Source organism: Muscardinus avellanarius, assembly GCF_963383645.1.
Source record: "Muscardinus avellanarius genome assembly, chromosome: 5".
In the NCBI taxonomy this organism is placed as follows: Eukaryota; Metazoa; Chordata; class Mammalia; order Rodentia; family Gliridae; genus Muscardinus; species Muscardinus avellanarius.
The window spans coordinates 130,093,912-130,118,068 of record NC_137790.1 but is presented as its reverse complement, the minus strand read 5'-3'; the positions used below and the strand labels follow the sequence as shown (position 1 = coordinate 130,118,068).

At 41.0% G+C, this 24,157-nt stretch overlaps 1 protein-coding gene across 1 annotated transcript in view; it reads left to right on the top strand.

Annotated features, from left to right (window-relative positions):
* The window catches only part of RASA2 (RAS p21 protein activator 2), a gene marked incomplete at its 3' end in the record, with an annotated part of 118,414 nt that extends 95,409 nt beyond the window's left edge, over positions 1-23,005 (top strand). The window contains exons 14-24 of the mRNA XM_080696407.1: positions 1,410-1,533; positions 5,160-5,266; positions 8,648-8,731; positions 9,258-9,335; positions 11,054-11,127; positions 11,634-11,740; positions 17,894-17,976; positions 18,567-18,775; positions 19,546-19,649; positions 20,179-20,368; positions 22,975-23,005. Of these exons, the coding sequence (XP_080552533.1) occupies positions 1,410-1,533; positions 5,160-5,266; positions 8,648-8,731; positions 9,258-9,335; positions 11,054-11,127; positions 11,634-11,740; positions 17,894-17,976; positions 18,567-18,775; positions 19,546-19,649; positions 20,179-20,368; positions 22,975-23,005 (1,191 nt within the window). The remainder of the gene's footprint in view (positions 1-1,409; positions 1,534-5,159; positions 5,267-8,647; positions 8,732-9,257; positions 9,336-11,053; positions 11,128-11,633; positions 11,741-17,893; positions 17,977-18,566; positions 18,776-19,545; positions 19,650-20,178; positions 20,369-22,974) is intronic.
* Positions 23,006-24,157: the final 1,152 nt, after the last annotated feature.

The window sequence follows — 24,157 nt, the reverse complement described above, 5'->3', positions numbered from 1 at the left end:
CTGCCAAGGGGTGAGGCTGGTGCCGGGGCCAGCAAGGCCAGGATGGGAGCCTGCCAAGGGGTGAAGCACGTGCTGGGGCCAGCAAGGCCGGGATCAGAGCCTGCTGTGAGGCAAGGCTGGTGCTGGGGCCTGCGAGGCTCAGATCAGAGCCTGCCATGAGGCAAGGCTGGTGCTTGGGCCTCCAAGGCCGGGATCGGAGCGTGCTGAAGAATGAGGCAGGTGCCAGGGCCAGCAAGGCTGGGATCAGAGCCTGCCATGAGGCAAGGCCGGTTCCGGAGCCAGGGAGGCTGGGATCAAAGTCTGCTGTGAGGCAAGGCCGGTGCTGGGGCCTCAGAGCCTGGGACTGGAGCCTGCCGAGGAGTGAGGTCAGTGCCAGGGCCAGTGAGGCCAGGATCAGAGCCTGCCATGCAGCGAGGCCGGTGCTGGGGTCAGCAAGGCCAGGATCGGAGCCTGCCATGCAGTGAGGCTGTTGCTGGAGCCAGCGAGGCTGGGATAGGAGCCTGCCTTAAGGCAAGGCCAGTGTTGGGGCCTCCGAGGTTGGGATCAGAGTCTGCCAGGTGGCCAGGCTGGTGCTGGGCTTCCAAGAGTGGGATCGGAACCTGCAATGTGGCATACACAGAGAAATATCACAGAAAATAAAAAATCAGATGCCTTTCCTAATATGCAAAAACTATGAAGAAATGGATAATAGGAGGAAATCTAGTTGAAGAAAGGGCCCTATGGAGGAGCAATTAAGGTGATCTATCAGAGGGGATGGGATGGGGATAGATGGAATCTCTTTAAAGCACATGATGTACTTAAACATATCAAAGTTAATCAACAATCAAGCATGGGATCGAGGGAGGGGGAGGGAATGGGATGGGGATTAGATAAAGGCTAATTGGATGATGTGTGCTTGTATATCCTCACAAGTCTTGTATTCTATTGAGATGTTTGACTACAGTGCACCAATAAAAATATATTAAATTAATAAGTTAAAAATAAATATAGGGCTGGGTTGTAGCTTGGAGGTACAATGTCTCTGGTTTCAGTCCCCAGCAAAACACACACACACACACACACACACACACACACACACACACTCAAGTTTTGAAATAATTATACACTTTATACTAATTTTGTGTTTCTTATGTTGTGCTTACATTATTTTGCTGTATAACTAGAGAGGTTTGATAAATAATCATGGCATGTATACACATGTATAGAGAGTAGAATACTAATAAAAATAACAGGTTAAAATGTTAAAAAGAATATTAATTGCCTTTTGAGTAAGTTTGATAAAAGGAAGGAAGACTTTAGAACGCTAAATAGTAATTCTAATAAATCTCATTTTCATTACGTTTTTCCCCATAATGGCTATTGTAGATGTGTGAAAGTCAAACCTTAATGTTTAATTTTAAATCCTACAGGAGAATCTGCGCTACTATGTGGACAAGTTGTTCAGTACAATTGTTGAATCAAGTATGAGCTGCCCCACTGTAATGTGTGATATCTTTTATTCTCTAAGGCAAATGGCCACTCAGAGATTTCCTAGTAAGTGACTTGTTCTACTAAACCCTACCATTTCATTTTCTGGTTTTTGTTGTTTGTTGTAGTTATTAATTGTGTGTTTGGGTTATATGAGATGTTTGTGGTTTGTAGGTATAGTCTTTTTGTTTGTTTTTTAAAATAATTATAGCTGTGTGTGTGTGTGTGTGTGTGTGTTGCTGGGGATTGAATCCCAGGGTATTCTACCTCCAGTGAGGTACACCCTGGTCCGAATTTTTTATTCTTTATTCTGAAACAAAGTCTCACTAAGTTGGGGAGGGCCTCACTAATTAGCTGAGGCTGGCCGTGAACCCAGATCTTCCATTCTCAGCTTCTCAAGAACTGGGATTACAAACGTGTACCACCACGCCCAGCTTAGCTTTTTTTTTTTTTTTTTTTTTTTAATGAGACATTCAGTTTATTTTTCTTGTATTCTCAAAACATAGCCAATGCAATTTCAACATAATGGCAGTTTTATACGAATAGCAAATCAAAATCACCATTAATTTTTAAAAAGGCAAAAATTTAGAACTATAATATATAAATAAATATATGCATGTGATATTGCTAAATATAGTAAACAAAAATACCTTTGTTATTTGAACCAACTATCTTTTCCAGTTGCGTGCATTCAGGTAGTACTAATCTTTAGTTCCATATAGTTGGCTAAATTTGAGAGTTTGAGAATGGTAAGGTTTTGGTGGTAACCTGCTATTTGAGAAATGGTTTTAGACATTAGAAATATGTTGCAGGCTAGGAATGTAGTTTAGTGGTTGAGCACTTGTCTAGCATGTATGAGGCCCTGGGTTCAATACCCAGTACTGCAGAAAAGAAAAGAGAAACATCTCAGTTGCAACATACATAGAATTTTAAGGTACATTTTTAAAATTAATTAATTTATTTATTTATGTATTGCAGTACTGGGGATGGAACCAAGGGGGCATTCTACCTCTGAGCTCCACCCCCAACCCTATTTTTTATTCTTTGTTTTGAAACAGGGTCTCACTAAGTTGCAAAGGGCCTCACTAAATAGCTGAGGCTGGCTGTGAACTGAGATACTCCTGTCTCAGCCTCCCAAATGCTGAGATTACAACTGTGCGCCACCACACCTGGCTTACAGTACATTTTTAACTAACTGGCATGCTTTAATTTTACAAAAGTAACTATGTCAAGGTTCTGCTTAGAAATTTTCATACCATTATGAGTTACTGTCTCAGGTTACCATCAATACTTGCAGTTACTCTAATTTTGATACATCTCTGATATGTTAATAAACTTTATAGCTCACTTTTTAGACCTGCTTATAATGGAGATGAGAGGGTGGTAACAGCTACTTAAATTATCTTCTTATCCCGCTGTATGAAACTGTTTATTTCTATAGCCATCTGAAAAGATTTTGCTGTTTTATTATGTTATTTTAAATGTATGTGTTTGCCGGGCATGATGGCACACGCTTGTAATCCCAGCATTTGGGAGGCTGAGACTGGAGGATCACGGTTCGTAGCTAAGCCTCAGCTACTTAGTGAGGCCCTCTGCAACTCAGTGAGACCCGGTTTCAAAAATGTATGTGTTTGGCCAGGCGTGGTAGCGCATGCTTGTAATCCCCGCGCTTGGGAGGCAGAGACAGGAGAATCGCGCAGGTTCGAAGCCAGCCACGCGCGCTGGCTTAGGAGACCCTGTTTCCAAATAAAAATGTTAAAATAGGTCTGGGAGTGTAGCCCGGAGGTAGAAGGGCTTCCAGGAACCCCAGTACCACCAAAAAAAAAAAAAAAAAATGTATGTGTTTACCTGTTCCTGTGCTTAATTTATTCCACACTAAAGTGTTGTGGCTGAGTAATTGAACTTGTAGATAAATTCAGATCCTGATGTCTTGGCTAATTATAGTAAAGCCATAAACATTTAACTTCAAATAAGTATACTAAATCTAGACTTTATATCCAGGCGTGGTGACACACGCTTGTAATCCCAGTGCTTGGGAGGCTGAGACAGGAGGATCGCACAGGTTCAAAACCAGCCTCAGCTACTGAGGGAGGTTTTCAGCAACTTAGTGAGACCCTGTTTCCGAATAAAGTATAAAATAGGTCTGGGAGTATAACCCGGAGATAGAAAAGCCCCTGGTTTCTACCCCCAGTACCACAAAAAAAAATTTTTAGAATATATCTAGACTTTATAGCAAAAATTAGAGGAGTAAAGATATTACCATGCCACTAGGCATGGTGGTGCATACTTGTAATCCCAGCATTCGGGAGTCAGTGACCGGAGGATCGCAGTTCATGGCCAACCTCAGCTACTTAGTGAGGCCCTTTGCAACTCAGTGAGACCCTGTTTCAAAATAATAAAGAATAAAAAATTAGGGCTGGGATGTCACTCAGAGGTAGAATGCCCCTGGATTCCATCCTTAGTACCATATTATATGGAAACATATGGAAAAGATGAAATGGAGATGAAATGCTGATGCAAGTATATTTTTAAGTGGTGGTTAGATCATGGTAGCCACCTTGACTATTTAGTGAGGGCACAGTGCTGGCCTACATGTCTCCTCCTCTCACCTACTCAGCACTGCTGAGGTAATTACTGCTCCCACAAGTTAGATAATAAACCGAGATGAAGAGGTCAAGTAACTTTACCACGGCCCAAGGTCATGGCCAGCGAGCAAACCTGGGCCTGGCCTACTGCAAAGCGCAGCCTCTGAGCCTGTGCTTTATAAAGCTGCTTTAACTGTTTCATTCTTATGAATGATTTAAAGCAAACTTTATCATTATTTTAAAAATGCAACTATGCTCCTTAGCTGTCTTCATTGGCTTACCTGTTATTTTGTCTTCATATCCTCAGCAGGCGACAGTATTGATTGTTTTATTGCTGTGAAATATTTTTGTGTTCTCGTTTGTTCTTATTACCCTATAATATAGACGAGTGAGGCAGGTAACAGGAGGGAAGCAGATGCTATTAGTGCATGACGCACTGAGCACCTTGGTGGCGGTTTTCCTCTTGAGTGATTCCTAAGAGTTTAAACTCAGCCAAGCCCACGGATCCTTCCCTGCCACCGGCTTCTTTACCACCCGCGTGTCCCATTGCTTGTCAACACCCATCTAAAATCCTAGAGGTGAATGATCAGAGCCACAAGTCATCTTCATTCACCTGCATTTTTGTATAAAATATTGATAAATTCTTTTAAAGGAAAGCTATCTGCCTGGTTGTTTTTATTGCATAGCCTTTGATATCATCAAGATTAGTAGGGGAAGTGGAAACAATAACCTGAAATGAACACTATCAGCCGGTTTTAAGGGGCTGAGTGTTAGCACTAGGTGCGCTAGACACCGCTTTCGTTTTTGATTTAATTTCAAGAGTCTCTTCTGGTAGACAAGGAAAGGAGAATTTTTCAAATCAGAATATTTTTTAAAGCCTGGTGGATTGGCCTTTCCTTCCCTTCATTATTTATTTCTTTCGGGTTTTTTAGCTCGGTGTGTTCCGTTCACTTTAGTCATGGTCATCGCCTCATCCATCACCTCGGCTCTTCCTGGCCACCGTGCTCCTCTCCCCCTGCGCGTGCATGCTTTTGGTACTTTTTACTTTGTCATCTTTGTTTTAATTCAGTGTTCCGTGCATGACATTTCACCATTCTTTTCCCGCAGACGACCCTCATGTTCAGTATTCTGCAGTGAGCAGCTTTGTGTTTCTCCGTTTCTTTGCTGTAGCCGTAGTATCACCTCATACTTTTCATTTGCGACCTCATCATCCAGTAAGTGTTTGTTCTTCTCAAAGCTTTATTCCATTTTTACTTATTCTTAGTAAAGTGAAGAAAAGATAAAATAAGCCAGTTTCATTTGGATGCAGTTTCTCCTACTGATACTTAAATTTACTTGGCTTTTTTTTTTTTTTTTTTTTTGGTCCATATAAGTCTTTCAGATAAGACTGAAAATTCTTTTCGTTGTTGTTAAGAAGTATTTCACAAGAGTCACAAAATGTTGATAATTGTTGAAGTTCAGTGACGTGCACTGAGGGAGGGTTTGTTCTAGTTTTCCTCTGCTTTTGCATCTGTTTGTAAGCTTCCATAATGCCAGGTTTTTATTCTTTGTCTCATTAGTTACAGGTTTAGTTTGGTGGCAGCAGTGATTGTTCAGGCGGCTATTACCAGCACTTGCTTTCCTGGTGTATTAACATAGTTGAGCTGGGCAAAGTAGCACACCTTTGTAATCCCAGTGCTTGGTAGACTAAGAAAGGAGAATCACGGGTTTGAGGCCAGTGTGCAGTAACTTAGCGAGACCCTCTTTCGTGATAAAAGATATAAAAGGCCGGGGATGTAGCCCAGAGGTAGTGCACTCCTGCGTTAAATTTCTAGTAACACACAAACACACATACAAATGGTTTAATCTTGTGGACATTTTGAAATCTCACAGATATTTGAAGAGGCTTTATTCTGAAAGGTATAGGAACTTCTACTGGGACATAGTTTGCTATTTTCATATTTTTACTTTTTATTTACCTAAAGTGATATTGTAAATATGGGATTTAAAATTTTCAAGCTGGGCATGGTGGCTCACGCTTGTAATCCCAGCATTTGGGAGGCTGAGACTTGAGGATCGTGATTCTGATTCGCGGACAGCCTCAGCTACTTAATGAGGCACTCTGCAACTCAATGAGACCCTATTTCAAAAATAAAAAGTTGGGCAGGGGGTGTAGCTTGGAGGCCGAATGCCTCTGGGTTCCATCCCCAGACCCGCAAAATAATAAAATGAAATAAAATTTTCAAAGAGCATAACCTTTTTATTCTGAAGGTTCTAGTCAGTTATATAAATTTAAATCTCCACTCATAGATTTATATATTTATTCTTATTTTAAAATTACTAATTTTGCAATATCTGTTTCCTCATAGTGTATTTTTGCTTCTATGTTTCTCTTTTGTGTGTGTGTGTGTGTGTGTGTGTGTGTGTGTGTGTGTGTATGGTGGGAGAGTGCTAGGGATTGAACTTAGGGGCAGTCTACCTCAGAGCTGTATTCCCAACCAGGTTTGTTTGTTTGTTTGTTTGTTTAGAAACCGGGTCTCACGAGGTTGTAGGAGGCTTACCTAAGTTGCTGAGACTGGCCTACTAAGTGCTGGGATTACATGCATGTGCCACCACGCCAGGCTGTCAGATATTTTATAATCTTATCTTCTTACTGCTTTTAATTGTATAACAATAATAATAATAGGCTACATTTGTCTAGTGCTTACCCTGTAGTAGGCCATGTACTAACTGTGGCAGTCTCCTAATTACACTAGGAGTAAATTCTTTTATCAGTTCTCTGTGCAGGTAAGGAAATCACAATACAGTAACTTGTGCAGGCTTGCATAATAAACTACGGTGGGCTCTTACTCCAATCTGTATTCCAGCCCTGTCTTTCTTTTTTTTTTATTTATTTATTTATTTATTTATTTAGAAACCGGGTCTCACTAAGTTGTTTGCTTTTGCTGGCTCAGGGAAGGAATAACCACTGAATTTAAAACTAAATTTGAATGGAGAAGACTTGGTGAAATTCAATTCAAGTTTGGTTTACCAGAATATCTTAAAGAATATTGTTTTCTTCAAAGGCAGAGAATTGTAGGAACCTTTTATAGGCATAATGGAATCCTAGATGTTCCAGCTAAAGTGTTTTCTGGATGACCTTAATTTGTAGGTCTGTAACTATTTTTTAATAGTTATTATTATTTAATAACTTATTTAATAGTCATTCCTAGTTACTCCTTCACCAATTGCCTCACTTCTGGTTGTTCTTCACATTCACCACCTGTTTTTATTGTGGCGCTATTAAAAAATTTAAGGAACATCAGTTAAACTTTAAACTTCTCAAAGCTGGGCGTGGTAGCACACACTTGTAATCTCAGTACTTGGGAAGCTGAGACAGTGGATCACAGGTTCACAGCCAGCTGCAGCAGCTTAGTGAGGCTCTCAGCAACCTAGTTAGACCCTGTTTCAAAAAATGAAGGGCTGGGGATATAGCTTGGAGGTAGAATGCCCCTGGGCTCACTCCCTCCATAAAAGAAAAAAAATTAACCTTGTTTTTATCTAAAATTTCCTGGATATGTCCTTCTGTGTGTGTCTCTCTCTCCCCCACTGGAACTACTGTAGTACTGGAACTACAGAGCATTTGCCACTGCACCTGGCTGGATATGTCTTTTGATGAAAAATATTGTCTACTTTGAGTAAATATGGAGTAAATATTGTTTACTTTTGAATTGTTTTCTTCTAAAACAAAGAAGAATGGTGCATGTCCTGCCAGGATAGTTTGTTACACAGATATATAGATTGCGGAAACTCAGCAGCTTATACATTTAAGACCTTTCCCTTCACTGTATGTAAATTACACCTCAAATTAAAAAAAATAAAGAATAAATACTTACGAGAGAACCCTTCTGGGTTAATTTTATTTACACTGACTTTCAGATAGCTGGGCTGAACAACGCTGTGGATAAGAAGCCGCGTAACCTAAGTAAACAGGCGGCCTCTCATTTCCTAGTCTGCATTGAGGTCTTTGCTTTCCTGGTGAAAACAGGTGATTGCAGAAGCTATATAAATTATCACATATGCGTAGAATTGGATTGAGCACAAAAATTTGGAAACTGCTATTTTAAGTTTTAAGGTAGAAAAAAGTAGATATTCCAAAAGTCAATATAATTTGTCAGGTAGTTACCTGCCATGCTGTACAAAATTAGCACATTTTAATGCCGTAGTTCAGTGAGTTATGCCCAGTCCTGGCCAGATATTATCTGTTTTGGTGGTTTGAGTGAACATTTCTTTTTTTTTTTTTTTTTTTTTTTGGTGGTACTTGGGGTAGAACCCAGGGGCTTTTCTACCTCCAGGCTATACTCCCAGAACAATTTTCTATTTTATTTGGAAACAGGGTCTCACTAAGTTGCTGAGGGCCTCACTAAGTAGCTGAGGCTGGCTTCGAACCCGCGCGATCCTCCTGTCTCAGCCTCCCAAGCGCAGGGATTACAAGCGTGCGCCACCACGCCCGGCTTGAATGAACATTTCTTAATCACTCTCTTAGAGCCACTTAGCCCATTCACTCTATTCTACTTTTTAGACATACTCAGTGTTTGAAAACTTAACAAGAATTTTGATCTTTTTAAATTCTCTAGGATGCACAGACAATTAGGACATTAACTCTCATTTCAAAAACTATTCAAACTTTGGGAAGCTGGGGAAGCCTGTCCAAAAGCAAGGTAAGTCTTCTCATCTTGTATTTGCACATTTACGCATGTCTACTTCCTTCCATATTGAGAACAAACCTGAGTCAGGAATGGTGGCATGTACTTGTAATCCTAGTACTTGGGAAACTGAGGAGGCTCGGAGGTTCCGGACCAGCCTCAACAACTTAGTGAGAGTCTTTTTCAAAATATTAAAAAGGCTGGGGTAGAGCTCAGAGTTAGAATGCCCCATGGTTCCGTCCCCAGTTCCATCAAATAGAGTGTGTGTGGTGTGTGTGTACATATACAGTAGTCATTTAGCCGACAACTGAAAACGAAAGAGGACAGTGTCACTTACCATGACACATCTGAAGGGGAAGGAATCCAGTAAGAAGCTGTCTGTCTACCATAACCTAACATCTTTGAAAGAAGTCTTCCGCTCCAAGCCCTGTTGCTCTGGAAATAATTTACTGTTTTAACCCTTAATTCTCAGCCTAAAAATACAGTCTACTTTCTTAGTGCTCTACTTAACATACATAAATTCTGTTTGTTTTTTTCTTAGTCGAGTTTGAAAGAGACGTTCATGTGTGAATTTTTCAAAATGTTTCAAGAAGAAGAATATATTATAGCAGTTAAAAAGGTATGTTTTTTAATAGAAATACTAACACTTTATATTATTCCTAGAAGTCAGCCTCCAGTGTAAAAGAAGAACATGTTTAAACTGTCCATCAAAAGGCTCGCCTGCTTCTTTCTCCTCTCATACAAAGCTCTGAGCTTTCAGCTATAACAACAACAACAATAAAAATCTAAAGAAAGTTTAGGAACGGCTGCAGTTGTCAATATTTTAGTAACACAAGTTTTAAATTTAAAAGAGTTAAGGTTTCTCAACAGCAGCCCTATTTGGGTTTTGTTGATTTTTAGGGGCTGGCCTGTGCATTACAGGATGTTTAGCAGCACCCCTAAATCAGATGCCAGCAGTGTATCCCCAATTTTGACAACCAAAAATGTCTCCTGACATTTCCAAATTTCTCCTAAGGACAAAATTGCCTTTAGTCAAAAACCCCTAGTCTAGGAATAATGGTGTAGTGTGCCTATTGTATAAGGAATGCTTAATTACTCCAGTAAAAAAAAATACAGGAATTATTGAACATATAATGAATAATACAAATTTATGGTCGTAAACAAAGGGAACTTACTAAAAATTAAAATGCACAGAAGCCTACAATATGTAAAATCCTAACACAAGACCTACAATATATAAATTACAGTGCTTGGAAATTAGGAATCTTTAATTTGTTGAATCTTTAGTCAGAAGTCATCTAAACAAAATGTATCATTATACACCTGGAAAAGGTGTAGTAATTTTGAAGTACATCTAGATAGTGGACTCTCATCATAGTTCTCCTGCTAGTTCCTCCTGGCTTCTAGACAGGAGGAACACAGGTTCATGACCCTATGCAACATAATGAGAGCTGTTTCAAAATAAAGAATAAAAAATAGGGTTGGGGCCGGGCGTGGTAGCGCACGCTTGTAATCCCCACGCTTGGGAGGTAGAGACAGGAGGATCATGCAGGTTCGAAGCCAGCCATGCTTGCTGGCCTAGGAGACCCTGTTTCCAAATAAAAAATGTAAAAATAGGTCTGGGGGTGTAGCCCAGAGGTAGAAGGGCTTCCAGGAACTCCAGTACCACCAAAAAAAAAAAAAAAAAAATAGGGTTGGGGATGTAGCTTGGAGGTTGAATGACCCTGGGTTCAATCCCCAGTACCACAATAAAAAAAAAAAAAGAAACTTTTAGAATATCTGTCATCTATAAATGAAGGACTTCCTTTACAGTTAATTATGTCTTTTGTTTGATAAATTACTAAAAGATGAGCATCTCTAATCCAAATGCTTCAAAAATCTAAAATACTTTAATATCTGTAACATTTTGAGTTATAGACATTAATGCTGTTTCTAGAGTAACAGCATTATCCAGTTTTAAAGTGACATGATGCCACAATGTAAAATTCCACACCTGACCTCATGTGCTAGGTCACAGAATACAGGTCCACTGAAAATATTGTATTAATTACCTTGAGGCCATGTGCGTGTATGAGGCATGTATGAATTATAAGTGAATTCTGTGTTTGTACTTGGGGCTCATCCACAAGACAATCTTATTGTATATACACAAATACTCCAGAATTCAAAAAAATCCAAAACAGTTCTAGTCTCAGGCATTTTATGTAGGGATGCTCAACCTGTTTTATGTATATTCTTATTAATTGAGAACTTCCCAATGTAATTAACGAATGTAAGATAAACTGAATTTTTATAATATACTTTTGTATAGTATTAATGTTTTTTCTCTCCATTTAGTTCTTGGATGAAATTTCATCTACAGAAACTAAAGAGTCCAGTGGTACGAGTGAGCCTGTACACCTGAAAGAAGGGTAACTTGATGAAATTAGACATGAAAGTCATGTTTCTTTATAGGCATTGAGTAAAATACAGTGTGCGGGGGCCTGGGAGTGAGGATATATCAGTTTTTGTTCTATACTAGAACTGCCTAGGTCACATCAGGCAGGCAGACCACCCTCTCTCTCCTGAAACAATGTTGGAGAGGCATGGTTCCCCATCCGCGGCTTCAGTTGTTTTACAAATACAGCGAGTTAGGTACTAGAATAGCAGTATCCAGTCTTAAAGCAGAGTGGCTACCATTGGAGATTAAGGGGATTACTTATTTGCTCCTTTACTAATTCTGTATAGCACAATTTCAAATAAAGACCTTATTTCTTTAGGCTGGCCGAAATATATAGAAGAATCATAAATGATAAAGATATTCTAATATACCTAATAGAGTTTTCATAGCTGTCATTTCAAATTAAAGGACAATTCTTGTTATAGATGACCTACTTTAATCTTTGTAGCTAAATGTTTACGTCTGTTGTTTTGACAGTGAAATGTATAAAAGAGCTCAAGGAAGGACTCGGATTGGAAAAAAGAATTTCAAGAAACGGTGGTTCTGCTTAACAAGTAGAGAGCTCACCTACCACAAACAGCCAGGTAGTCGTGCACGTGCTTTGCTGTGGCTCGTCCTGCTTCCCAGGGAAGAGTTCTTGTTTACCTGTTCATGTGCTCTAGTGAATCCTTTCCCTGGAGTAACCGTTTATAGTTTCTCACTGCGATGCAGAGAATGAAATCGACTTTGACCAATGATACCTTTTTTTTTTTTTGGTGGTACTGGGGGTGGAACCCAGAGGCTTTCTACCTCCGGGCTATACTCCCAGACCTATTTTCTATTTTATTTGGAAACAGGGTCTCACTAAGTTGCGGAGAGCCTCACTCAGTAGCTGAGGCTGGCTTCTAACCTGTGTGATCCTCCTGTCTCAGCCTCCCAAGCACTGGGATTACAAGCGTGCACCACCACGCCAAGCTTAACACATTAACTTCTTATCCTGTAAAAAATGACATTTCTTCAGTGTGTTGTTTTCTAAAAATTCTTGGTAAATCCCTGCTGTGATAGTCAACCTGTAAGAAGCAACAGTTAAACCCCTCAGAATATAGCAGTTTCTTTAACTCTAGAAGAGTGAACTAGTAGGCTTCAGTATCTATTAAACGAGAATATTTTTGTGTTTTTTGGAAAACACCAGGAAAAATTTACCAGTCACACCAGAGATTGTGCTATGCGTGTAGTGGTCAGGTTCGCCGCAGGCTCTGGCCTAGCTAACCCAAAATAGAAGACTGAATAATTTGCCTCCTGACGAGACTCTCCTGTCACAGTCAGGCTGTTTGAGTAAAGAAAGCTGTCTTTCCCCCAGTGTGATCTGAGGTGCTGTAGCAAAGATGGAAAGTTTGTCCCTCAGTGGAGTGAACGACTACTTAACATCTCCTTTACGGTGTATTCCTTTGGGGTAAAGTATTACTAAAGAAGCTTCTGATATTTAATATCCAGCAAGAGGAATTTGGTCTCTAGATCATAGATCACAAATAGTGGAACCCCATTTATAAAGAGTGATCAGAGCCAAGCGTGATGGCACACACTTGTAATCCCAGCATTCAGGAGGCCGAGTCAGGAGGCTCATGGTTTGCAGACAGCCTCAGCTACTACTTAGTGAGGCCCTCTGTAACTCAGTGAGACCCTGTTTCAAAATCAAGAATAAAAAATAGGGCTGGGGGTGTAGCTCAGAGGTAGAATGCCCCTGGGTTCCATCCCCAATACTGAAAGAAAAAAAGAAAAAGAAAGAAAGAAAGAAAGAAAGAAAGAAAGAAAGAAAGAAAGAAAGAAAGAAGTTATTTTTAGACACCTAGATAGTTTCTTATAGCATATAAAGTCTAAGATAGCTAAAAGTTAATAGACTGCATACTTCTCTCTTCAGATAGCATTTCTAAGCTAAGGATGTTTTGAATGTTCTAGATATTACAGCTCATGTTGAACTACGTATGAAAAGCATAAATGCCAAGTGCCAATGTATAAGTTTGTGTACATTTAAATCCATAAATCAGTTATTTTTAGTCACTTAAAGCATTTTGTAATCTAAACCAATATTATGAAGTCTTTTTGGCTTATATTCTCCTTTTAAGAATTAATTAAGCCGGGTGTAGCGGCACACACTTGTAATCTCATCATTCGGGAAGCTGAGGCTGGAAGGTCGCGGTTCGCGGACAGCCTCGGCTACTTAGTGAGGCCCTCTGCAACTCAGTGAGACTCTGTTTCAAAATAAAGAATAAAAAATAGGGCAGGGGATATAGCTTGGAGGTTGAATGTCCCGGGCTCCATCCCCAAACCTGCAAAAAAAAAAAAAAAAAAAAAAAAAAAATTAGTTAATAGAGCTAGGCATGGTGGGGCACACTTGTAATCCCAGCATTTGGGAGGCTGAGACAGGAGGACCCAAGTTCTCCGACAGCCTCATCTACTTAGTGAGGCCCTTTGTAACTCATTGAGACCCTGTTTCAAAATAAATAAAATAGAAAATAGAGCTGGAGGTAAATGCCCCTGGGTTCCATCCCCAGTACCACCAAAAAAAAAAAAAAAAAAAAAAAAAAAGTTAATAGCTGTGGACTCTTTCTTCTGAAGAAACTGCATATACATAAACACACATTTTAAATATAATTTCAAAGGCCGCAAGTTCATCCACAGTTCTCAAGTTTAAAATGTTGTTTCATCCAGTAGTTTTGAAAGGATAAGACTCTATAGAATTGGAGCACAGCAGGTATAAAGCGGGCATATTGGAGCTGCATTGTTTTATGTTGAAGGAGTGATATGTAGGAGGTTTTGAGATTATCAAGCCCATAGTTTGAAGCATCCATGCTTTTTGTTTTAACTATTTTGATGGATTTTTCCAAAACGTACTACATGCTTCCTCACCTTCTAAAAAAGAATTCATTTACCATAAGTTGCCACTTTTTATTTGACTGGACCTGTTGTTGATAAAATTATCATATAATTGCTTATTACTAAACCAGAGTACAGTGATGCTTTGGGGCTGCGTAAGAGTGTGTGTGGCTGTTGACTTCAGCCCGAGGCCTTTGCTCCCCAGCCCGATGCCCTCAGTGCTGTGCATTCTGTTTCCTGTTTTGCCTTCTACAGTTTTCCTCTGTCCTTTATGACCAGGCTGTTACCCTAAACTCTTGTGCTGTCAGTGAACCATGATATAGCATCTCACTCCCATCACCAACCTCCACTTTGTACTGCTAGTGGACTGTAAAGGAGGGTGCAGGCTCTGTGTTTGTTAAGATTTTGTGTGAGATTACGGGGACTTCCCCCGGGAGTGCAGGAAGTGGGCTCTGCATGCCCTGGTACCAGACGTCCTGCCCACTTCCTGGCTGCTGGTTAAGTAATCTCTACACTTACTGTGCAACTCTGCTGTCTAAAAGAATGCCTCCCCAATTTTCTGTAGATACAGCTCTAAATCATTGAGTCTTTCATTGTATTCTTGCTAGACACTAGTATTCTGTATCAAGTATTTCTGCCTCTTGGAATCAAATAATGTGGTCTCTTCCCAATTTGCTGGAAAAGGAATCAATTGAGTTTTTTCAATTTTAAGGATTTTTCTCTAATCAGTTGTTAAACTTTTTATTTCCACTTAGGTAATTGTTAACAAGCAATACTAAGCAACTAATTGTTAGCAATTAGTGTGTCACAAATGAATGTTATCAAGCACTCAGTCAGCTACCAGTCATGATCACCTTAACAGCTTTCTGCAGATCTGTGTGCTCATGACTACCGTCTTTCTGACTACACTGTAATGTAGTCATATTCTGTAAGGAAACACTCTCCTACTGTGTGCTGAGTCCAGTGAGCTGCTTGTGTTCCAGCGTCATGTTTGCATTCTCCACATGTGACTTCACTAGACGAGCTCCTGTGGTTCTTTTAACTTGTGTTTTTTCCCTTCATGCTTCTGCACGCACTCTGTTGTAGAAATTCCTTTCTTTCCTTCACTTGTGGGACCTGAGGGACTTTAAGCCCCAGGTCGAGTCTCCGCTCTTTGTGGAAGCTATGTTAAACGATTCCATTATTATATATACTTAGCCACCTTAGCAATGACATCTGGCACACTGTATGCTCGTCACTTTTGTGTATTGTCTTCTAGTCTTTCAGATCCTCCGTAGTAAGGACTCTAACATTGGTGGCATAAGGTCATTTAGCAAATGTTCTTCAAATAGCACCAAGTCTTGCAGATATGCTATCATCTGCATTCCTTTAAAAACCATAATCTCTCGTTCCAAATTTCCACCAAACATACTAATAACAGATTATTAACAAATCTGCCTTTGACATTTCATTTTATAAAATGTGATTAGATATTGTTTGGGGAGACCTGTATACATAGGTACGTACACACAACTTATACAATTACCATGTATATCACATGTCCTAGTTCCTGTAAATGCTCTCAATATATTTAGGCTGACTTGGTTTTCACCCACTTGTATTTTCAGGCACAGGATTCTACAGGATTATTTTTTTTCCTTTGATAGCTAAAGAACAAGATACATCAATGACTTAATCCTTTTCAGTTCAACAGCTATTTTATTGAGTACCTGCTATGGGCTATACACTGTTCAAGGTACAAGAGAGAACAATACTGAATAAGACCTAAAAAGATCCTTGCCTTCATAGAACTTATAGTTTACTAGTGATAGACAGTAAGCCAAAAAAGTATTATTACCATAATCCAGAGAAGAAAGAATTGGTTGAAACAGTTGGTAGCAGTGGTAAAAATGGATCACATTCTAGATACATTTTAAAGGTAGTGCTCAGAGGACAGGCTGGAGGATTAGGTACCAGGAGTGGGAGAAAGGCAAATCAACACTGGCCTCAAGGATTGGAGCGTGGGGAACCGCAGGGAGAAGTTGCCTTTTTAGAAATAGGTACACAAAACATTCTGGTAATGAGAGACGTTTGTACTAAACTAACTCTCTCATGGATAATAATTATAAACTTTGGGCAGAATATATCATATACTCTGAAAGAAATTGACCCTTGAAAGAAAGGAATCATGCTGACTAAAGTTTATACCTTTCAACTAGGTTGATGAGAGTCTCGCTGCTGAGGCTCTTCTCCAACCTGTGATCCTTCTGTCTCAGCCTCCCAAGTACCGGGATTACAGGCGTGCTCCTGTATGCCCAGCAGAAACTATTGGGACTCTGTTCGGCTTTAAGTTCTGCTGCTTACTGTCCAGAATTTAGATGTTGGTCTTATTTCTTTATCCTGCTCACCATTGGTGCATTCTTTCCTTCTGAAGATCTTTGCCATTTTGGGGGACATTTTCATCTGTGATTTTCTCCTGATCGCTTTCTAGTCTATTTATTGAATTATGAATAAGGAACTTCTAAGTTGATTCACTATTGCCCTTAACTTTTCTTAACTTTGTTTCTTTACCTTTTGTACTGTATTTTTGGAGCTCCCTCAGTAAAATCTTCCATTTTACTAATTTACATTTCAATTTATTATAGCTTAACAGTATTAGCTGTGGGATTAGCCCAAATTGGTGTTAGGACTGCATATGTGCCTGGGAGCAGTGCACTTCCCAGAAATGAATATTTAATGAATGATTCACCAGAAATGAATAAAAACAGCAATACTAGGGTACGAGCGAGCTTTGTATATTCAATCAGTCTAAAGATAAAATCCACCTGCAAGTTGTTTACATTCTCTGGCTAGGATATCTGTAGCGTGGATCAGTACCCAGGACACACGGCTCCTCTGCCCGGTTGATCGCGCCTGACTTCCTCAGTGTCCCCTAGCTGAGAGCGTCTGTCCTTCAGAGCCAGCCTCTCGTGGCTTTTGATCGTCTGGCAGCTTGCTCACCTCTGTGTCTTACCACATTTACCTGCGTGCGTGACGCGGGGAGGACAGCACGGGCTGCTGAGGGTGGAGCGCCGGCAGCTACCTGTGCCTCCCGCTTAGCCTGCATTGAATAGTATCAAATGGAAATTCTTTCCTCCTGCACTTTGACCCACATGTCTTTAAAGCTACGCTGGTGGAGGCATTAAAGCAAAGACACCAAATGCCCAGAACATGTTCGCCTGTACTTTCTGTGACTGTGAGACACAGCTTCTCCTCAGGCAGCAGGGAGGCGGGATGCCACCTGCTCTCAGGCCCTGGCATTGTGGAGCTGCTTGGACAAGCTCAGATCTCCCTGTCTACATTTTCAACCTTTAAGCTAGGCAAAGGATTTAGTCTACCAGATAAAATGCTTGCTTTATTCCTGCGTCTCTTGAATTTTGTAGCTTTAGTCAGCTGACCAGCCAATATGTGTTAGTCACAAAGAGTTTCTTAATTTAAAAACATTCCTTTGAGAGTCAGTTTTTTAATTGGATATTACGTTGGAAAAACCATTCATGAAAGAAAGTTCCATGTCTCAGCCCTGTTTGAGTAGATTTCTGTTGCTAAGTATACTAGTTATTTCAGTTTCCATAAAATTAATGTCACAAAACTGGCATCATTCTTATTTTCTACATGGAGATCAAATTTATTCTCAAGTTTTTTCCTTGAAAATATTTTATGTTGAAAAAAGTAAAGAAGTTACTTCATAGGAAACAATAAAAATTCATCTGTTTCATAAAATAAATATATACATAACCGCTCGGAGTCTACTGTAGACTATATGTACTTCTACCATCCAGAGGAAGAACTTAGGTCTTAACTCTTATAATTCTGGTGGAAATTATTTTAATTTTTGTCCTCTATTATTTTTGCCTCTTATTATTTAGGCAAAGATGCAATTTATACAATTCCAGTAAAAAATATTCTTGCTGTGGAAAAACTGGAAGAGAGCTCTTTCAACAAGAAAAACGTAAGTAGCATAAATCAATATTGAAAGTTTTAAACTGTATACATTACTTAGTTGAAATTTTCAAGAATTTGTTTTAGTGTTTTCCGTAATTGTTAATAGTTTATAAATTGCTAGCTCACACTGTGTCTTAATAAGGTCCCTAGTGTCACTGCCTCATGTAATCTGCCTGTCTATTAAGCTAGAGACTTCCTGCCCATCACACCCTCCGCGGCGGCCCTCACCTCCCGCCCACCGTCTTCCCACCGCTCGCACTCGGCGAGGCTGCAGGTGGCCGGCAGGTCGGCCCTTGCTCCTCAGTGTTTCGGCCGCTCTGCCTTGCTCGCGTTCTCCTGTGTCTGCATGCCCTCCTTTGTTCGTATTGACAGGGTAGTCCATTCCTTTAGACATATGTGGCTTCCACGTCCTATTGTGACACTTAGTACTCGGACCCAGATGGTCTTAGTCAACTCGCTGGAAAAGTAACAACTCTTAAGGAATCAGCAGCAGTGATCTAGTCAGGCAAACTACATTTCTGTTGCGTATTTTATCCTGTTTTGTGTTCTGGTTTTTAAGACTCTCTCGTTAACTTTTTATCTTAATTGCCTGTGAAGATGTTCCAAGTTATACATACAGAGAAACCACTGTACGTCCAGGCAAATAATTGCGTGGAAGCAAATGAGTGGATAGACGTGCTATGCAGGGTGAGCCGCTGCAACCAAAACAGGCTCAGCTCTTTTCATCCCTCTGCCTATCTCAACGGAAACTGGCTCTGCTGTCAGGAGACCAGTGAAAACACGCCAGGCTGCAAGCCGTGCACTGCGTAAGTTTCTTACTAAAAAAGCGGTCTTCCAAAATGCGCTGTGTCCGCCCAGTGGAATGTTATGTGGCCATCAAAAGGGATGAAGGACATACATGCTGTGATATGGATGAACCTTGAAAGCAGTATGTTACGTGAAAAGTCCCGTTGTATGAACATGTTTATGTAAAAGGTATCCAGAGTAAGTAAGTGGACAGTGGCAGTCATTAGTGTGGCCACAGAAGGAAAGGTGGAGGCGTGGGGAGCACTAATGGGTGCAGGAGATGGAAATGTTCTGGCATTAATAGTGACCGCACAGTGAGAGAGAGGCAGGCAGGCAGGCGGGGTGTAAGTAGAAATGCAAGCCTGAAGGGTGGAGCTCAGTGGTAGAGGGCGGGCCGCACGCCTGAAGCCCCGGGTTCAGTCCCAGCATGGCCAAAGAGACAAATGAGGGGAAAGACAGCACTAGCCGGGACACGATAGCAAGATGAGAGCCTGGCGTCCTCTTTCTAAGTTACGGAGCAGCCGCGCAGTGCTGGAGACTTAACTACCAATGCGCTGCCTTGGGAATGAAGGTAGATTACGAAAGTCTCTTTAAGTCCCCTTCTTCTGATTAACGTCATTTACGACTGACCAAACTTCTTGGCCCCATTTTATTTTATCAATGAAACTTAACGTCTAAAGTTCCTTTTGCAAAATTCTAATTCTACTTTTAGTCTCAAACTATCAAAAGCGTTTGATATGTTAACAAAGAAATTTTTTTCCAACGTATTTTCATTTCATTTTTACCATAGAGGTGTCCCTGCAGATATCCAAATAGATATTGATGAAGACAGAGAAACGGAAAGGATTTATTCCCTTTTTACTCTCAGTTTACTTAAGCTGCAGAAGATGGAAGGTAAATACAAAACTAATCTGCTTTTTTAAAAACCATGATCTTAGCCATGCGCGGTGGTACACACTTACAATCTCAGTACTTGGGAGGCTGAGACAGGAGGGTCGCAAGTTTGTGGCCAGCCTCAGCACGTTAGTGAGGCCCTCCACAGCCTGGTGAGACCCTGCCTCAGAATAAAAGAATAAAATTGGACTGGGGATGGAACTCGAAGGCAGAATGCCCCTGGCTTCCATCCCCAGTGCCACACACACAAGATCTTTTGTCCAATTCCTGAAGTACTACTTTGTCCTTAGAAGATAGTTGAAAATATTCATAGGCTTACCAAAGTTCACAAACCACCAGAGGGGGCATTTTTCATAAATACTCGTCAAGTAAAATTACTGGTTTTGTACAAATGTAATATCCTAATTAATGAAATCGATGTGTTAGAATCAATTTCCCCAGCTTGAGACAATTGAAAATTTTGATTTATAGTACAAATCGCCTTTATGGGATTTGGTTTCCTAATCGGAGGTTCCGCTGCTCCTCGCAGAGGCTTGTGGGACCATAGCTGTCTATCAAGGACCACAGAAAGAACCTGATGATTATTCTAACTTCGTAATCGAGGATTCTGTAACAACCTTTAAGACAATTCAACAAATAAAAAGCATCGTGGAGAAACTGAATGAGCCTCATGAAAAATACAGGAAGAAACGGTCTAGTAATGCAAAATACGGAAGCAAGTGAGTAGTTTCTGAGCCCTGTGCGGGCGCGCCACCCAGGCACCCTCACCACGGCCTGCCCCGGGCCGGAGCCACTCTGCTGCCCCTCTCACGGGCTCCCCGGCTGCTGTGCGCTTGATCACCACTCAGTGTTGGGCGCACTTTCTCGAATACTTCATAGCTTTTGGGTTGGCTGATCCTCCTCCTTTCTATCTTCCATGCGCCACGTGTGTAGTACTTTTAAAAAGTCACCCCGAGAGTGCTAGAAGCATCTTAACATAGCTTTGGTGGGTCCCTCGCAGACATAAAGGGTACCGCGGTGGGCACAGTCAACAGCTGACATTTATTAGGAGCGCATACCCCCAGCACTGTGCCTAATCTTTACACCGTGTCATTTTGATTGCTTTGAGCAACAAGGGACAGAAAATTCTGATTGAAATGACAAGACATTGTTTGGTCTCACGGGTTAAAGCCTAACCTGACCTCAGCCCTCATGGACTGTCCACACGCAGCCATTCTCAGCATGACAACTTCTGTCTTCTCACACTTGCCCACCTGGTTCAGAGCCTACATTTTCACATCCCAGAGGCAGTAAGGACTGATTTCCTCCTGGCCAAGAGAGGAACTTGTCTGCAGTAACCCCAGCCTCCCTGGAAGCACATGGCTCCCAGGTCTAAGCCAGAATCAGGGTCCTGCACAGGAAGTGGGGAGGGAGGGAAGGATCGGCTCCCCAGACAGCAGATACCAGGACTTGCCACAGTGTGTACTCACTCTCCTTGACCTCGGTCAGCCTGGCAGCTGGGGAATCTTACTTTTTTCATACTTTTAAATTGACGCGCTGTAATTATGCATCACCGTGGGATTCCAAGTGATACAAACATGCGTGCACACAGCACTTGGTGTATTTATGCTTTTAAATTGGTGCGTTGTAGCCGGGAGTGGTGGCGCACGCTTGTAATCCCAGCAGTTGGGAGGTTGAGACAGGAGGATTACACAGGTTCACAGCCAGCCTCAGTTACGTAGGCTCCCAGCAACTTAGTGAGACCCTGTTTCCAAATAAAATAGGTCTGGTAGTATAGCCCAGAGGCAGAAAAGCCCCTTGGGTTCCACCCCCCAGTACCACCAAAAAAAAAAGAATAAAAAATAAGGCTGGGGGTATAACTCAGAGGTAGAATACCCCTGGTTTCCATCCCCATTACTGCAAATAAATAAATAGATAGATAGATAAATGCATTGTAATTGTGCACCACAGTGGGGTTCCAAGTGACACAGACGTGCGTGCTCACAGCACTCGGTGCATTTCCCTCTGCATCCCACCCTGATCCGCCTCCCTTCTCACCAGACGAGTGAGTGAGATTGGTACCAATACTTTTCATATATGGACATAACGATATTTGAACTGAAAAATTGAGGAATAGATTTTACTTGTTTCAACAAAAATCAGTTCAACATGTGTAAATATTTATGTTCTTCCTTGGTAGAAAGCTTAGTACAACCAGTTATGGTGGCGCACGCCTATAGTCCCAGTACTTGGGAGGCTGAGACAAGAGGCTCACAGGTTCGAGGGCAGCCTCAGCAAGTAGTGAGACTCAACAATCTAGGAAGGCCCTGTTTCAAAAAATAAAATAAGGCCAGGCATGGTGGCGCACGCTTGTAATCCCCGCGCTTGGGAGACAGAGACAGGAGGATCGCACAGGTTTGAAGCCAGCTTCACTGGCTGAAGAAACCCTGTTTCCAAATAAAATATAAAAATGGGTCTGGGAGTGTAGCCCAGAGGTAGTAGGGTTTCCAGGAACCCCAGTACCACCAAAAATAAACAAAATAAAAACAGCAGGGAGTATATAGCCTAGAGGTAGAATGCCCCCGGGTTTAATCTCCAGTACCACCAAAAAGTAAAAAAAGAAAGGAAGGAAGGAAGGATGGATATTACATTAGAAAGGCTTTTCCATAAACATTCTTATTTCTTCTTTTCTAGGTGAGTATATTTGGTTCTCTTTTAACAGTAGTAATGCAGTTTTCTTAGAACCCTGGGAAGTTTTTTTATGAAGGCCTAGCCAGTATTTAACCATCCTTTTTACATACTGTCCCTACTATACCCCATGCACATTATACCCCTTTTATTTTTATATTATTTTTCTTTATTTTAAAATACCTCAGAGTTAGGCCAGGCATGGTAGCCCACGCCTGTAAACTCAGTTCTTGAGAGGCTGAGACAGGAAAATCACAGGTTTGCAGCCAGCTTCAGCCACTTAGCAAGACCCTGCTTCAAAATAAACAATAAAATAGTTCTAAGGGTGAATCTCAGAGGTAGAGTGTCCCTGGGTTCCATCCCCAGCAACACACAAACGCACGAACACACACACACCTGCCACGCCCACGCCGGCCTTAGACTAAGCGCTTGTTTTCTTTTCCCTGTACCAGGATGGGAGCTCCATGACCAGGCTCTCACCTGTTGGCACCCTGTATTCTTAGCTGTCAGAGTAGTGCCTGAAATGTAGTATGTGGTAAATAAGAGTTAGGGTGAGAGATTATCAGAGAAAATTATAAGTGCTGGATGAATTTTATATTGTCACTTTTTAAATTTTTATACTTTCTAACTTTAAAAAAATTTTTTTTCTCTTTTCTAGGGAAAATCCAATTGTTGGAAAAACATCTTAGACTTTGAAGAACTGGAAAACATTCTTTTTCTTGGAGTTTTTCAATTCATCCTATATTTTGTTCATAGTATTTAAGAATGAACATTGGTTTCAATGTCATTTGCATTCATATTGTATTTAATATTTAATGATTGAAATTTAACTGCTTGGGAATCCTGATCTTGATGTGTTACTAGAAGATTTGAAACCCAAGATTTCCTTCATATCTGTTGTGTTCAATCCATGTTTCTACAACTTCTTTTTAATAGAAGCTTCCTAATGAAGCTTCCTCCAGAAGCAAAGGGAGGGAGCGCCTCTCCAGAGCAAGGACCCAGCCCTTCTTGTAACTCTGTTCTGTGCACTTGATTCACTACCATTAGTGCCTGCTCTATACTGCCAACATTGTTTTCTAGAAAGTTCCAATCTGTGTGTGTCGACTCAGAGCTTTCCATTTAGTTCATCTGGACCTTCCCTCTTTTAAGAAAGGAAAAAAAATATTTTTTCTTTGGCCCATTATTTATTATAGGTTGCAGTAGAGACAGTGACAGAAACGTCAGAAAACTGCCAGAGCATCCTTGCCAGTCGGTAGATCCTTTTGCCTATTGGAGATGTGAACAGAACTCAGATAGGAGGAATCAGGGACCAGGTGCAACTGTGCGCATCGTGTTTACATTGGGGATGAGCGATGGCAGAGGACCCAGTAAGACCACTAGAATTGTTTTCATTGTTCTAAATATCAGGTACTCGTTCTCTTGAGTTGAGAGTTCAGATTAGTATGATTCTAAGGAATCTCTTCCTAACAAGAAGAGAAAGCAGGCCTGGAGACGGTGGTGTGGCCGCTGGGGCTCACCTGCTCTCTCCCGGGACGCCCTCCTCCTGGTGTCGGCCACGGTGGGCCTCCAGGACAGTCACTAGGCGCACTTTAATAATCTGGCCTGCCAGGTTATCCTTTGGATACTCAGTGTATCTACCTTTATGATCAGTTGAATGATCAGTGTTTAAGTGGAGAAATTGTGCTTTCCTGGGAATGTTTATATTCCATTGCTGTTTCCTTATTGCCTGCTAGCCAATGGAATTTGGGTCAGCAACTCTTTTATTCCCATTTTTCCTTAGTAATTTACTTTTGTCCTAAAACTCCTAACTGTAAATAAGCAGCCGAAGCAAGATATCACCT